Source organism: Macrobrachium nipponense, chromosome 1, assembly GCF_015104395.2.
Source record: "Macrobrachium nipponense isolate FS-2020 chromosome 1, ASM1510439v2, whole genome shotgun sequence".
Classification (NCBI taxonomy): Eukaryota; Metazoa; Arthropoda; class Malacostraca; order Decapoda; family Palaemonidae; genus Macrobrachium; species Macrobrachium nipponense.
In genome coordinates, this window is record NC_087200.1 from 21,788,256 (window position 1) to 21,805,799 (window position 17,544).

General features: G+C 37.6%; 1 protein-coding gene across 1 annotated transcript; it reads right to left on the reverse strand.

The window, feature by feature from the left end:
- Positions 1 to 6,174: 6,174 nt before the first annotated feature.
- Positions 6,175 to 13,297, reverse strand: LOC135219165 (E3 ubiquitin-protein ligase TRIM37-like). The gene is made up of 7 exons (XM_064255696.1): positions 13,027 to 13,297; positions 10,081 to 10,343; positions 9,395 to 9,605; positions 8,563 to 8,771; positions 7,952 to 8,059; positions 7,302 to 7,425; positions 6,175 to 6,291 (listed from the first exon to the last, which is right to left on the reverse strand). The coding sequence occupies exons 1-7, from the start codon at positions 13,066 to 13,068 to the stop codon at positions 6,202 to 6,204; spliced, it is 1,047 nt and encodes a 348-aa protein (XP_064111766.1). The 5' UTR covers positions 13,069 to 13,297; the 3' UTR covers positions 6,175 to 6,201.
- Between the last annotated feature and the right edge of the window lie 4,247 nt (positions 13,298 to 17,544).

Sequence of the window (17,544 nt, forward strand, 5' to 3'; positions counted from 1 at the left end):
CGGGTTTCCATTCTTAGGCCATAACGAAAAGCTTAGAGAGCACACCGCCTTGTGTTCTCTAAAGCCAAAACTTGTGACGATGGCTTAAAATCTCACTGACCCTCTTTGTCGTATCTAGGGTGGTTAGAAAAATGCTTTCCTGATCACATGCAAGAAGTTAACAGGTAGGAGATGTTCGAATGCTTTGACATCAAGAACTTCAGACTATGTCTAAGTTCCATATTGAAAGCTTCGATTGGACATGCACAGTCAGTCCGTCGGTGGACTAACGTCAGGTGACCGACCAGTTGACAGTCAGACGAATCAAGGACAGCAAGGCTGTACCCTGAAGACCATAAGGCACTATTCTTCGCTGAAGGATGAGTGTTTGGACTGCCTGGGCGATTCAAGCTAAAGCAAACCTTGGGGGGTTGGGGGGTTTATCAACGCACAATCCCCAACGTTGTTAGCGAATCAACTCCTGAGCCAGCTCCTGGACTCGCAGGCTTCTGGTGCCCTAGGAGAAAGGAGCGAGGAGCAAAAAGGCGATTCAGTCCCGAAGGACGAATGCCTGACAGTCCAACCTGGTCTCATGTTAAACGATCATCGGGGGTGTATAAACGCAACCGACTTCGTCAACAAGAAACTCAGGGCTACTATATGTCTCCTGATCTCGCACGAGTGTCTGACTCCGAGAAAACAGGTGAGACAAAAAAGTAGATGGTGAGCGAGTTTCGAGATTTCACAGAACTAACAAAGATCGTGAAGGGCTTTTGTTGTTTGACAGAAGCAAATCTCTGAGCCCAAAGGCCGTCAACAACATATTTGCGTATTCTTTAATAGTTGTGACTGCCAGCTTATCCCATTCTTCCAAACGGAAAGGGAAGACTGCAATCTTATGCTGTCAACATCTCGATAGTCTGAACGTAGTCAGACTCAGAGCGGAGAGGTTATAGGTACCTTTCGTGTTAAAGGAGACCGACTCTCTCGGAAAAGGTCCTTGGAAGGACGTGACCTCTGTGAATCTAGGGTCTTGAAGGCCAACATGGGGCGATTAGCGTCATTGTCGCTCCCTGTGATGATATAAATCATTCTTATTCACATTTCTAAGTGATTGAAAAAGGGGAAAAGAGACTAAACATCCATCCCCGTTCAATATCATAGGATGGCGTTTAATGTTACCGCTCCCGGATCGAGAAAAAAGGGCAGCAGAGAAGAAGAAGCCTCTTCGTCCTCAACTAGCGAAGAGATGAATGAAAGGACGTCCCTAAAAGTCTCCACAACTCTCAACATACTTCTAAAGAAAGATTCCACTCGGAAGTCAGTAGTTGCTGCCTTCGATCGAGACGATTCGAACGGACTTTTGCAATCCTGTAACGAACCTCTAGGAGGATCGTTCCATTCTACGCTGTTGTTATAATAGGCTCTTTCTCGTAAACCCGAACGGGACGGGACCGAGAGAAGATACTTCCTAAGATATGAGAGAGCTGTGGAAGATCAGAGTTGATATGGACCATGGTTCCAAAAACTCGTTTCGAGGACTGGAGGGACGACTGAATTGCTTCCATTCTTTCAGATTAGATCCAGGACATCTGAAACCCTCTCCAGATGTCCGGCAACTTCTTTCTATCACCTCAAGAGATACTTAACGCACCGAGAGATGTTCAGAATCATTCCTAGATCTTTAATAAAATTTCAGTTTCCGGTAGGAAAAACTGTAGAGGTCTGAATGCAGGCTAATTCAGGGGAAACAAACTTATTTAGGAAGAAATGGTCCCCAGCAAGTCATCCATTCCCTCACACAGTATGTTTACTTCCCTAATAAGGCTGCGCTTTGCTAAGCAAGAGAGCATATAATAGTGCAATGTTGTGGTAGACTCGTAGTCCTATACCGTGCGGTAACGAGCACCGAAAGGAGTAAGATATCTCTGTAGAACATATTAAGGCCAAACGAATGCAATGTTTATTCATTCATGTAAGGAATCCCCTCAATTTTAGGCTAAAGTCCGTGATTGTAGGGCAGAGATACAGTTCGTCAGTCAATCCCGCAGGAGAGAGAGAGAGACGTAACTGCCAGCACAGAGATACGTTAGTCAGTCAATCCCGCAGGAGAGAGACGACTAACCTAAACGCATGACAGCGAACGAGTTAGGTACTGGCCGGTTGGACTGGTGGAGGAGAGAGTCAGAGGACAGTGACAGCAGCAGCTTACGATCGTCCGTCATCGTCGTCTCTTAACTTTATGCCTGGGTTGTTGCCAGCTACCCTATTCTATGAAGAAAAAGGTTCGTTATTTTTAGCATAAAGAGACTCTCAAGCTGGTATATTTAAGCGAAACAGAAAACGCTAAATATATAGATGCGTTTGTGTCGTCAGAACACTACCATACAACGGTAAAAGATAAATCGGAAACTCCTGGAAGGCTGCAGGGAGTAACGATTAAATGTCCTTAAAATGGACCATAGACCTCTCGGTTGCCATCCGAAGAGGTAACTACAGCAAGCGTATATGACTTGAACCAACCAGAAATAAAATAACGCAAGGCAAAATATGAAATTATATCACAATAAAGTTTGTTCATACTTACCTGGCAGACATATATATAGCTGAATTCGGAAATACAGCTACATACATATCTGACAGGCAAGTTTCATGAACAAAACTTAGGAGAATCGAAGCAGTCAGCTCAAGCTTCTTATGTTATTGGACATAAGCGTTCATTGACGTAGTCTACAAGTCTATTTCTTGTACGAGTCTGCGAATGACGAATGAGAGCTCTTCCGAATCTTGTCAATAAGAGCTTATTCGCTTACGCAATATCAAGTTAATGAGATGTTTGTCAATGAGAACTAACCCATTTACGGGACAAAGAGATATTTTGTCAATGAGGGGATACCCACTTACTTATTGACAAAACGATAGTATATTGTCAATGGGGGAAAGTCACTGAATTGACAAAACGTAATCCAGGAAGTCGAGCATTTATTTTCCGATTCCCGTCTCAAACGAGGAAGGGGCAAGAATCCTGTTAAAGAGACTGGCTTACGTCAGGTATTACGACGATGTTCATTCGGCAGCGTAGTCCCGACTAGGAACTAACAAAATCTATCATCTTGAAACAAAAGCCCTTTCAGATGGGCTAAAAAGCTGGCAAAATTATCCTGGGAAGAGGAAGAAACTCTCCAACCAGCTTCCTCTCCCGTATCACAACTAATGCCTGCTAAAGCTTAAAATTTATTGGCAGTATGGCAAAGGCAGTCCTGTCTTGCGCTTTCCTGAAGAGCATACTTTTTGATGAGTGCCTTTGCAAGAATCCTACTGAACGTTGCCGAGAGTCCTGACGTGCAGGACATCGAGCCTTTATAACCCTAACTGCCTTATCGCAAAGTCTTGACTGCGGTAGTGGCAACTTAAATTTATTGGCAGAATGGCAAAGCTGCGGTAGAGCAAACGAGAACTTCCCTTGAGCTTTCCTTAACTCCATCCACCTATGCGAAAAGCAATATTAATTGACAGAGACCTCTTGAATTCACGAAACCCGATGTCTTGCTGGGTTTCGAAGAAGTTGTCTGTTCACTTTAAGCTTACTCCGAAGCACTGCCTACTTCACATTCTTTGCAGGTGAGGTAGAAGGTATTCATCGAAGGTAGAGGTAAAAATTCTTTAAGCCCAAATCTGAAACAAGAGCTTGAAGAGTTCAACAGAAACGTTCAGCCAGGCGACACCTGGCGTGCGCTGGTGCACGCTCGGCGTCCACTGACGCGCTTGGCGTCCACTGGAGCGCGCTCGGCGTCCATTGGAGCGCGCTCGGCGTCCATTGGAGGAAGCGGGCCTGCACGCGCACGCTCGGCGTCCACTGGCGCGCGCTTGGCGTGCACCCGCGCGCCCCTGGCTGGGCGTCCGCTCTCAAAAGCTTACTGCTACTATGACTTCTTTTACGTATTTCTCTGGTGGAAAGACGGACACGAGTTCAGGCGACGTTCGCCTTCTTACTTCTCACTGAAACGCATAACGAGAGAGAGAGAGAGAGAGGACGTGAAGCGTCCTCTTCTATAAAGCTTCTATTTAGAGGGCGCGAGTCCATCCGAAAGCTCCAACCCCTGCGCGGGGAGGACGCTTCGGAGGACGAGAAGCAATCCTTCAGGATTCGTGCAGTGCACGCACTTAGGCAGTCTGGGGATTTTCATCAGAAACTGCCGAAGGCACGCCAGATCGGTGGGGGTTCCTCGTAACCCTCCTTCGGCTTTCGACATGCTCTCACTGGTTCTGGGAGTCAAGCAGAGGTCCCGGCCTAGAGGCGAAAACGAGGCCGATCTGACGCACCCTCCACTACACAAGGGGTATCACTGCACTTCTGCACTTCACTTTTACTCTCTAAAGCAAGCACTTTCGATTCTAAGTTACGAATCGAAGGAGTATCAGAGAAAGGGCAATTTCTCTACAGACACTGCTTAGGGCCCGAAGGCAACACTCGCCAGGGTTAGGAGGTAACAATTACAGAAGTAGCACTTCACAGCAATGAAGGAGAGCGAGCACCTCTCGTAGACATATACATAGCCCGTAGGCCATACTACAGGGTTATGCAAAATAAAGTCTACAGGAAGGTCTGATTAATTGCGTACATAGAATCATTACGTCTTCCTTACGGAATTAGAACATGTTTACTGATTAATTGCGTAACATACGAATCATACGTCTTCCATCCGGAATAGACAAAGTCTCACACTCCTTACATGACAAATCTCAACAAAGAAGCAAGACCCATACCCCTCGTACATACCAAGTGCGAATCTACCGAAGCTTACGGTAGCCACACCCTATCTTTGCAGACAACCCCGTCTGAAACTAGCCTAACTAGATTCAGATATTTTATGCAAAAATGAATCAAATTCAAATCAATTTAAGATAGCGTATGCCTAGCCACAAATCCAAGTGAATAAATCAAAAGACAATTAGGATACTTAGCGGCAATGAAGTTTCCAAAATCCTAAGACGGAGGTACTGAAAACAGGTGTTTTCAGCACCGGCGACAGAAAAATTATGAATAGAAAATGGGAATGATTCCTGATACCCGCCTCCCAGCGGCGGGAATGGGTACTAACCACCTGACTCCCACTGCGTGTGTCGTAAGTGTTTAAATTTCTGTCGGATTCGGAAAAATACAGCTATATATATATCTGACAGGTAAGTTTCATGAACAAAATGAACAATACTGCACTTGCTATTTTCACTTTCACAGCAATAAATCGTAAGGATTAATTCCCGGGTAAGAGCGGAAATTGATCCAAAATTAAATTTGATGCAATTAATAAATGAAAATGAAAAGAAAACTGCATTGCGAATCCACTTTCATTGCATTCTATTCATACAAAATAAGAGGCTCTTGCCGAGCGCAATCAAGCTCTCGGCAACGAACGCACAGGGCAAAAATATAATGAAAAAGAGTACTTACATCTTTCAATTACACACTTTCGCCCAAAATACATGACTCGGCGTGAGTGCGCCCGCCCTCGGCACCGAGACATAATTCAAGGGTTCAATTCATGAAAAGAGCGGAAATCGCCGTCTCTACGGCGATAGCTCCATGTTGATTCATAATTAAGTAATGAAAATGAAAACAGTGTACTTACAGCTTCATTTTCAAGTCAAACCAAACCATTAGTAGAAAACACAATATAAACAAAGCATACGACGATGAAGCGGGCAGAGAGCGATGACGAACACGTCCTTCACACCCGCGGCCGAAAGCAAAAAGTGATTCTTCACCTCTCGGGCGCGCGGGCGCGCGCACGATCGGACAAGCAGTTAACTACCGTTCTCCCCTTGTTCGAAGCTTACGACCGTCCCAGCTGCCGCTAGTTACCTTCCTATTGTTAAAGGACCGAGGGTTTGTATTACGTATCGGAACAAAATTAAAGCATGAAGCTGGATGGCAAAAAGGTAGATAAGGGGAAATAAGAAAACTAAAAACACAGGTTGGGGATACAGGAATATTGAAAAGAATAAGGCACTAAGTAGGTAGTGCCTCACTGATGTTAAAATCCCATAGGCAAACTTTCCCTCCTTCAATGGCCAGGAAAATGTTAACCATTTCTTCTCATATAGTATTTAGTCTTCAACCCAATATATTTTGGAAAAATATTTGCAAATGAAAAAGTTCTGCAGTAGCAAACAACACATTACTTTCCTACAAAGAGCTTTAAAAAATGACATTACATTCACTTACTTTGAAGTTTCAGGTAAACCAGCGCTTAATTCTAAAAAGACAGACAAGTAGTTGCCTCGTACAACCCCATTCCCATCAGGATATACCTAAAAGAAAAAATTAAGAACATCAATGAACTTGGCATTAAGTCCTAAATATACAACTCGTAAATTCCTATATCACAGCAAAACATTAAAAACACGTCTGTAAGACAAGATATTCAATTTCACTTATGAAAATAATGAATTTCCTAGTACACAGCAATAAAGTACCACTAACATTACTCAAAAGCTTCAAGAAAATTCAAATTATATGCTAGCTAACATACCTAAGTAAATCTCTGAGTTGTCTGGCAGTGCCTTGCAGACAAAGAACTTCCTTCAGAATCTATGCATTGAAAATTTACTAATATAAAACAGGAGTGCCACAAATACAATATAGTATACATTACAAAGGTGTTAAAAAATACTTTCCATAAAATTTCTAGTCATATTAGCCTTAGTCTCACTTTTACAGCTTCAGGATGCTACACGTCTCTACAGGTAACCATCTTGACCCAATTACGTATTACAGTATTAATCTTTAATTGACAACTAATCTAAAAACTAATATCACTTTGAGTTGGTCATATCTGCAGCTAATTTGTTTGTTTCTTGTAGAGGAGTTTAATAAGATAAATGAGCCCATTTTGAGACTTTTATGAGCTTATTTGGAGGATCTGTTCTTAAATGAGATGTGGAAACTATGAAAATAAAGAGCAGAAAGCAAAATGAATGAAACTGAGGGTGTAAAGGTTACTGTGAAGAACATTTAGTGTTTTATACAGTGTGCTGCTTAAAGCACCATGTAAGTGGTAGGGTTTCAAAGGGCTTGATTCCTACCTAATAAAGAGGCATCATACTCTCTGTAACATGATTAATAATTGTTTCTATTGTTAATAAAGAGACATTTTTTCAATGTGTAATGTAACATACCAGTTTAAAGCTGTTTTCTAGAAAAGGGACAGACCTTCCTAGATCTGCAAATACAGTACTAATGACTGTATATATAACCTAATCATTTTATACACAGCCATTAATTTAATTAATAAATGAAAAATGTGCATACATCATCTTACCTTTAACCTCCACGACAAACCGTTAACATGTAAGGGTGGAGAATAAACTGGATCAGCTTTGTGCTGAAGCTGCGAAAAATTATTCATAACGAAAGTACTGCTGTCATACTGAGGGACGATTTCACTGTAAAAGATATATGAGAATTTTTAGCTTGCTGTTGAAATGTGTATAAAATTTTCTAACATCCATCCCTAAAAAGTAACAATTTAACTTTGCAATACTTTTGAAAAATCTATTTTTGTTATTATTTGTGAAAGTATATTAACAAAATTTACTTGGGAAATATGCAATATGCCTAACTTGCATTCATAGGAAGCTAAAAAGTAACACTGTATTCTTCAAATGGTCCCACACTTAGAAGGTCTATTGTCTAACAGACAGAAGAATGAAACAAATAAACCCTCAGCAATCGCAAAATGCGAGATAACAAAAATAAATATAAAAGAGTACATGTATTAACATAATCCAGATCTTGAATCATTCTTGAAACAAAGCTTAAAAAACATTATATTGATAAATATGGACAATGTTAAAAAACAAAAACTTGTACTTTAACTATACTGTATAAAAAAGGATGAAAGTTTTAAAACAGTTACAAAGACCCAAGCATGTTAATTCGCTTCAAAAATTGTTTCATCAACCCCCTTACCTTTGGAAGTCAGCTGGTACAGGAGCAGTAACAAAGGAAGCCATAGGTTTCTTATTTACAGGCATGATCATCGAGTGAAGATCCGGAGAACGCTGGATCAATTCTGACCTGAACAGAGAATATGCTCTCTAAGTTCAAAGAGTTGTACGTGATTCATTCTACAAACTGACATCACAACAACAGTGGTCTATTTCTAAGGAAATAATTAATATAAACTAATACCCTAAAAGGAAGGAGCTGAGACTTGTATAAACATTTCTCACACTAGAAAATTCATTTATTTTTAACTACTGTATCATCAAATAAGCAAATCTATTACAGATAAATATCTATTTCTAGGACATGAAATGTAAGTGGGGTCTTTCCTTGGCCAAAAATCATCAGATCTTTAGCTTCTTGCCAATTTAACTTCGACTTTTTCTACATATTAACACGGGTGTGCATTCTATTCATAGAACACTGTCAGTCTCAGAAGTGCAGTGTTTGCATACATAAAACTTATGACATAAATTCCATAAAAAAAAAAGCAATATTGCACTTACATGAATCTTCAAGCATGTGAAAATAGATCTTGAAGTGTTAAACTAGAAATTCATATGACCACTACTTACTTTGAACACGTATGCAGCTGATGCTCAATTTCCTGTAATAAAGATTCCAACTGCTCTGTTTCTTGAGTTAAGGAGTTCTTCTGTCCCATCAATGTGAGCAGCTTTGACTTCAATTGCGAATCGAGTCGTGCAATCATAAGCTCCACTGCATTTCTGATCTCTCTCACTCGTTCATCTTTAGCTGCTCGAACTGACTCTACATTTCTTTCCTGAAGTTTAAACAATTCCCATCGGTCAAAATAAATACTACATCACTACAATCAATATTTCTTATGCCTAAACAATTAATAAATGGGATTTTCAGTTAACACAATAACTTTATAATTAATAATTGTTGCATTAATTTTTAGTGATCAGTACCAAAGAAAAAAGGAGAAATGAAATACAAAATTAGCAAAATAGACCTTCTGGACAAGTCCACATTCAAGAAAATCATACTGTATTTTGTGCCAGGGAATTGTAACACTCCCATATCAAGAACCAATAAGCACATCATAACAGTGAACGATTTCTGTAATGTAAGACCTATATGTACATTATTCTTCAATAGAACTTCTACTGTTAAAAAAAAACAAAGTAAAATTTAATTTTCTACAAGTCCTGCTACATAGAGAGAAATGGTTTATGAAAAAAGAAAAAGTTTTCCTTAGTCTTGCCTTTATGAATGTCTGGACTGAGAATAGTAATATGCAAACACTCAGCGACAAAATAAATATTTCTGATAAATATGCAAGTGTAAAAATATCTATAAATACCAAATTTTCTCTCTGAAATCTGTAAGTAAGCAACAATGCTTTCTCTTGAAGATATATAACATTAAATATATACCTACCACTTCCTGCACAAGTGACACCAATTCATGTAATCTCCTTCGTAGTTGTGCTACTTCTTCTCTTATTTGTGTAATATGCTGTTCGTAAACTTCTTCTAATGGTTTAAATGTATGCCCTGAATGTGTTCCACCCCACAAAGCACATTGATGACATATGCATTTGCCACATGTCCAACAATACACACTTAATTTTTCCTGATGACTCTCACACCTGTAAATAACAGTATTGTACCATGAAATTTCCAAAATAGAAAATAAAAAGTTAGATAAAAGAAAAGAACTTGTACTATACTTATATGATGCCTTCAGTAATATTTATATCCTGATATACTTATTTCAACACCAACATTACATTGTACTATACCACAATTTCCAGATTAAATTGCAACAGTAATTTTAGTAGGCAACATTAAGGAAGAAAGTACCTAACATGAATTTACTCATTGCAGTATACAATATAAGAAATGAAAAATAGACATGAGGGTTCTTTGAATGACTATACTATATCTGAACACTATTATACCCAGGATTTTCATCATTCATCTGACAAATATTTGCCAACTTTTCACCTTACAACTTCTACCAATTATTATCAATTCAAGTTTCAAAACACTCCATAAACCAACAAAAATCCTCTGTTCTATTTAATAAATTTCATAAAAAGCAAGCTTCACTGCCCAGCTTACTTGTCTTTGTCGGTATCTGGAGGGAGTGGTCTTGCACCAGCCTGCTGTAAAGTGTCCAATTGCTGGGTAACCTCTTCTACCCATCTGCAATTTACTAGTTCATGAAGATGCAAGTTTGCTCGACAGTGGGGGCATTGCGGTCGTTGCTCTGTCAACCAACGCCGGATACACAAATAGCAGCATAATTTTGAACAATGTGGACACAAATGAGCATCCTGAAGCTTTTCCATACAAATGAAACATCGGAATACTTCCGCCAGACTCTGTATAAAAAAAAAAATTATTTTTAAGCACTTAACAATTCCATATTTACAAAACCCACTACATTACAGAAAGGAAAAAGGATGAAATACATTCTGAAAAGTATTTATGAATATGATTACTGGCCATTGAAAATACTGATAATTTGGAAAGGATGGCTGGGTAAAAATCACTGTTAACTGCAGTCAATTACAATTCATACTATGAGAATAAAAGCAGCAGTTACAGGAGTAGTACAGAGCAAGAAGGAAAAGGTCATGAAATAGTGGCAAGTTTATCACAGTAAAGCACTCAAGCATTTCTTTTATGGACCTTGGGCATGAAGCCTAACCCTCCTACAACAGACATGTATGATTGCTGATCCACAACACATGTATTTGCATCTGAAACTTTCATATATATATAAATGCTATGGTTTTACATGTCCAGGACTACTTCAAGATCTTATGGGTAACTTTTGGTGTGAAATTGACTTTTGACAAGCACATACTGTACCTAATAGTATTTCCTCTGTCAAGTAGGTGGTATCTCGCAGAATTGTTTTTTAATGTTTTATGGTGAAGCTGAGTGGTTTTACTCTTGTATTCTTCCATGTTTGCAGTATGTACTGTTCACCAGTGTGGTCTTTGGGTGCCAAGTCTCATCTCAAACCCTTCCATAGTTATTTCACCAGCAAAGTTTATTTTGCTAACTCTTAATGTTGACTTATGGCATAAACATAACGTGAGTTCATATGTTTACTGCATAAAATATACATACTACAATGACAATGCACTCACTTATCTGACCTTGCTATTTTGCCTGCAGCACTAGACAGACTGCTGCTGCAAACAGTGTGGTGTTTTCTACCATATAATTTAATACTACTCATTTTGCCAGGAATTTTATTTTTGCTACAACTAAAATGTAGAATAATTTGTGAAGTGCAGTTGTGGAGTCTCCTGATCTCCAGTTGTTCAAGCAAAGAGTAAATTCATTCCTGCCTTCTGCTGACAACTAACAAATGCAACTGAATCAGTTCTAATTATTTAGACTGATTTTCTTTCGGAGCCCCTGTTGGGTTCATAGTCTATTGCTGTGCCCTTCAGGGTTTTCAGCTGAAGATTAAAAAAAATAATAATAATTATATACTATACACTGTGCACAAGTGAACTTGTGTACCCAGCCCCCTGGACCCTTTCATACTAACCTGGCCTGGAGTAACATAAATAAGGAAAACCAAATACAAAAATTCATCAGCTTAAGTTTGCACATCAGGTGCTAACTGGAATAGGAGGCAACACCAATTTCCCTTCCCAATGACAACAATGGCCTTAGATGTCTTCATAACTTATTACTATTCACTTGCCCTTATAGGGTAAAAAAACCGCATGGTACAGGGGTGGACCATGTACGATCAATGTGTATAACCCCAAGAAAAGTACATTATAACGCGTCCTGACACCGGAGTAGAGGTCTTTAGCTCTGTTTCTCACCAACAAAAAGTCGCATCTGATGCCCATCTCCGATGTCAGGACGCGTTAGGTATAATGTACTTTTTTGGGGATTGTACACATTGATCATACATGGTCCACCCCTGTACCATGCGGTTTTTTACCTTATACCCTACTTTAAAATTGCCAAAATGACCAACATGCAGCCTACTTCTGATATTAGATTTTGTGTAGCAAAAACTTAAAATATCATAAGTTAGGATTAAATTAACAATCTAAATAGCCCTGTGAGCTGAAAAAAAAGATGGATAGTATTCAAAAGATCCGCATATCCTCTTATATATAAACATAGGTTCCTTATCTTACTACTACGAAGGTAGGCCACCCCCTTGTGCTTAGGCTAGGCTATTTGTGTATGCACACACACTCAACATCTAGGTTTTATAGTGTCTATGCATTGAGGACTACTAAAGGCCTCAAGCCTAAGGGTAAATGACCAAGCGGCAACATAGCAGCCACCAATCCCGGAATGCAGCCACATTCCTGAAAAAGTACTTGAATTCGCTGCCATGAGTACGTATCAGTCAAGAGTTGTGGCCTATCCTGGCAGCACACTGAGACCTCTACGTTCCTTTTGAAGTAAATGTTTCCTCCTAAATTGCGAAATACTGGCATAGTAATTCAAGCGCTTTTCTGGGTAGTGGCCGCGTTCCAAAAGAGGTGGCTGCTATGTTTACCCTATTCTACATAAGGTGGGATGCTGTTGACTTAACAATGCTTAGGCTGTAGCCTCATCAACAAAATGTACCTATTTTCTAGATCATTGTGACAACCTAGGCTAGCTACTAGCCCTAAGCCAAGTTTTTTTCTTAGGTAGCCTATGCTAAGTTATGCCTACTGGGGGGGGGAGGGGGGGGGGGAGGGAGACCATAGTAACTTGGTAGGCCTCTACCGGTCCTCAAGAACATTTTGGTTTATTTAGTGTTACACGAGACAGTTTGCTAAACCTTGCTTGGTCCTATTTAGACAAATGGTTAACCAACTTGACAAGACCACAGGCCAATAGTAGGCTAGGATAGCCTGTTAAAAAGACCGTCTCCTACGTGACATGTTCTTCATAAAGTAACCTAGTGAATATAAATATATAATAAAATAATATCTTTATTGCTAATCCCATATTAAAACGGCAAATTCACCGCAACAAGACGAAATCTGACGAAAGACGACGTTTGTTATGGTCATGAGATCTCACCTCATAACTCGACTCGTCCACTTTCTTCTCTCGAGCAGCCATGATATCGACGTCCTACGGGATTATCTACGAATTCAAACTCGACGAATACACACAATCGACACTAAGGTAACTGACACCATCACTGGTCTCCATGGGGAAGACCTCGAACGACGAGAGAATAATCACAACCGAAACGAGAACTTTGCTTTCCACCTTGCCATCTCAGCTGATGATGATCCTCTTGTTTATTGAATTGCCTTCCAGCGTCGAACTCCTTCCTCCGAGGTCACAGAACTAGCGAAAAAGCAACGTTGCAAACGACTTTTGTCGCTAAGAGATAGCCAAAGTCCATTGAACATGACTCCCATAGGGTGGGTAGTGCCGTCAATGCACTTCACGCGGTGCATTGTAGGCATTACTTACGGTTCCTTGCAGCATCCCTTTGGCCCCTAGCTGCAACCTCTGTCATCCCTTTTACTATGCTTCCATTCAGGTTATCTGTCTTCCATCTTACTGTCCATGCACCTTCGCCTAACACTTATTGTTTTACAATGCACCTGCGAGGGTTTTCTTCTGTTACACCTTTAAGAAACTTTTTATATTCAGTTTATCTCAGTGCTAATTGACCTCATAGGTCCTAGCCTTTGGCCTGTGGCCTAAATTGTATATTCCATTCCATTCTATTGAACATAATCAAAACTAGCGACATTCGTCAAATTTCCGCCAAAATTTCGCTTTCTGACCTGCCGCGAGTATTTGTAGAAATTGCCTCTGTTGAGAAAGCTGGTATAACCTACAAACGCATTTTTTGTATTTTTTATTTTTGCTTGGAAGTCTCTCGCCTTCTTAAACCACTGGTGTATCATAACAGGTTCTTTGTCTTTAAACTTTACATATTGTGTTTAGAGTGTTTTCCGTTATGTCTAACAGTTACATGGCGTGATGTCTGAGTTGCCGTCGAAATGTAGCAGCCTAGTTTATAGTTCTGACTCTTTCGTTAACATTATTAACCTATATGGTGCTTGTTACTTTCTTTCCAAATGTACTATTGGCTTTCACATGAAAAATATCCATGAACTTTAAAGTCTAACTGACACAAACTTCTCAAAAGTGTTACATACGCCTGATTCTTCCGGTGAAAATGTAATCACTTTTAAACATTCTCTCTTATTTGTTAAATTCGCCACTTATTTCCTTTAAACATTTACATTTTTTTTATCACTCTCTGTGTCTTCTGCTTATGCATTTTTCGTATAATTACATTCCTGACGCTAACATTTACCATTTGGCTACTGTGCTATAGAATCAAGAGAGGGTTAGGAGACCTTGAAACCGCCAAAAAAAAAAAAAAAAAAAAAAAGTCCTTCAGAGAACCATTAAGAGTATTATTTAATATGAAAGGTTTTTCCTTATTTTAACGTGAAGGTCGTGTCTTTCTTTCTTCGGAATCGACTTGGAATACTTACGGGGAACATACTCCGTGTAATCGCGGTGAACGTAGTGGGTAATCAAGTTTCCTGGACGAATTGATGTAATAACATAATGTAGATTAAAGTACACTTTGCTTGTTTATTTTAAATAATCATTTCAATTTCATTTCATTTATTGTCTAATGACATAAGGTAAGTAAGAATTCTTTAAACAGTAAGCTTTTACAGATTGAATAAAAGACATAACAGAAGTGTGATCAAGTGACGATCATAAAGTATTATAGATTTCCTAAACGCAGGATTATCAACACAGGCCGGAAGACTCTTGCACTCATCATCTTCACCCACGTTAATTTGGACTAGACCTCCCTGTCTTCCTCCCTCACCAACACCCCCCTCCCTCCGTCATATACTAACTATTATTCCTCCAAGTGCCCGGGACACGCCCCCACCCCATAAAAAAAGTCAACTTTTTACCACTTGAATTATGCCACAAGTATTCAATGTCACTTCTGCGTGTATAGCTTTATTTGAGCAATTTTCAGTTCTGTAACTGAAATCCGTTAAGTTCACATTCCCTATAAGCAACCTTCTGCAAAGTATGTTATTGTTTTAGGAGATCAATACACTATTGCCTTTCATAATAACTGACAAAAACATATCAAATAAAAAGTTATATGTTTTCCAGTACGAGAGGTTACGTCTCATCGGCACAAACCCAGATTTAGACGCCCTTGGTGGTTGCTGTATATTTTGCCTAATTATTGATTGACGCTACAGTGCAAACAAAGAGCGGCAGTTCACGCTCTGGCATAAGGCCAGCTTAATTGTCTACAACAGTGGTGTCTCTCATTCCCTTGTTTACAATTACGTGTGGAATGGCAGAGGAATTAAGTATTTTGCAATTTCTTACGATGATAATAATGACATTAAAATTGTTAATAGGTAAAGATACTTCGCTACACCAAAAAGAAGCTTGACTTACATGTAAAAAAAAAAAAAGATAAAGTATTCACAAGCCATGTAACAGAAAACGACTGTAAGTTTTGTAGTATATGAATTTTACGTCGACAGATAAGGCATTACTTGCAACGGAAGTGTCATAATAGTGATTCGGTATCCAAACTTTATATAACTTTGGTGCGCTTTTGGTATCATTGCTAGAACTGTGACTAGAAAAGTTCACTGCTATATTTATTTAATGAATATTTGACTAATCGGTGTAAAGTATCATACGGCATGCAACTACTGATATAGATATATATATATATATAATTATTATAATATATATATAATATTTATAATATTATATATATTATGGTTACGTATGATATATATATACACATATATATATATGTATATTATATATATATATATATTTATAAATATATTATATATATATATAGATTATAGAATCATGAATTCAGCCTTTAAAACCTTAATATTTCACGCACCTATATTTAGTTTTTAAGTGATTATATAAATATATACATATATATATATATATATATATATATACTATATATAAAATAAAATAAAACTTAAAAAAACCAATAAGTCACACAACTATATTTAGTTTCAAGTGATTATATATATGTGTATATATATATATATATATATATATATATATATATATATATATATATAACCACTTAAAACTAAATATATTTGCGTGAAATATTCAAGTTATAATCATAAGGGGCTGAATTTATGTATATATATTATCAGTAGTTCAATGCCATAAGATTACCTTTACACAGTTATATATATATATAATATATATATATATATATATATATATTATATCTATATATATATATATATATATATATATATATATATAAGATACTTTACACAGCTTATATATATCATATATATATATATATATATATATATATATATATATATTGTGACAAAGTGCCAAGTATCTGGTTACTACACTTACCATTCATAAATTGTTACCTCACAACAGCCAGACACCTGAACCCTCATCACAGGTACTAAACGATTGAATACTCTAAAGGCAACAGTGATCCCTTAACAACTTACCAGTAATGCAGAAAATCAGACTAAGTTCATCTAAACAGGGGTGAGGTAATCTTGTAAGTAATTGAATTAATCAAAGGGCATCACTCAATCAACAACTTTAAAAGTCTAAGTATTTCCCTGATTTCAGAAGTCTAAGTACTTCCCTGGTTCTAAGTCACTTCAAATAAATTGAAGGAAAACAGATCAATTACCACTCTATGTTTCTACCTAGCATCAATATAATCATAATGAAATACTTATAAAAAATTTTAAATACAAAAATTTATTATTAAACTCAAAGTTTATAAGTGAAATTCACAATATCAGGGAAAATTACTGTTACTTGAAAACAAAGTAAAGTTCAACTAATTCTTAAATCAATTCAGTAAAATTAAATCAAAATTAATTTATCACAAAATTCAAGAAAATTAATTCAATCAAAATTCAAAAGTGTTAGGCAATAATCGAAATTTGGAAATTAATTCACAAGTGCTAGACAACAATGAAACTTAAAAAGAATTCTAAGTAAATGCAAATTAATTCGCAAGTGTTAAATTCAATTAAATGGGCTTCGATTAATTAATGAAAATAACCAAGTTAATCAAATTGTGAATGCAAATGAAATCACAGAAAAATGTGGAAAATACCAAAATTGCAATAAGTATTAATCACTAAGAATATAAATTAAAAAGACACACTTCAATAAGAAAATGGATAAATGCACAAAACATAAAAATCACTTCAAATGAAACAAACACAAACACAAAAATTTGCAATGTGTAAAAATGTAAATAGTTTCACTCAAACCATTGTAACCCTTAGTTATTAGTTCTCTAAACCATCTTAACCAATGACTATTAGTTATTAGTTTTTTACCAAACCATCATAACCATTAGATATTAGTTCTCTAAACCATTGTAACCATCAGTTATTAGTTTCTTACCAAACTATCATAACCATTAGATATTAGTTCTCTAAACCATCATAACCATCAGTTATTAGTTGCAACTAATAAAGATATAAACACACTTTACCTTCTTGGTATACCAATTTTCGTTCTTTGCTGCAGCTTGTTACA

Coding starts and splice junctions, on each gene's coding strand:
- LOC135219165 (XM_064255696.1), bottom strand. CDS start 13,068: ATGGCTGCTCGAGAGAAGAAAGTGGACGAGTCGAGTTATGAG. Junction 10,344..13,026: donor TGGACGAGTCGAGTTATGAG/GTGAGATCTCAT, acceptor TTTTTTATACAG/AGTCTGGCGGAAGTATTCCG. Junction 9,606..10,080: donor CCAGATACCGACAAAGACAA/GTAAGCTGGGCA, acceptor TGTTATTTACAG/GTGTGAGAGTCATCAGGAAA.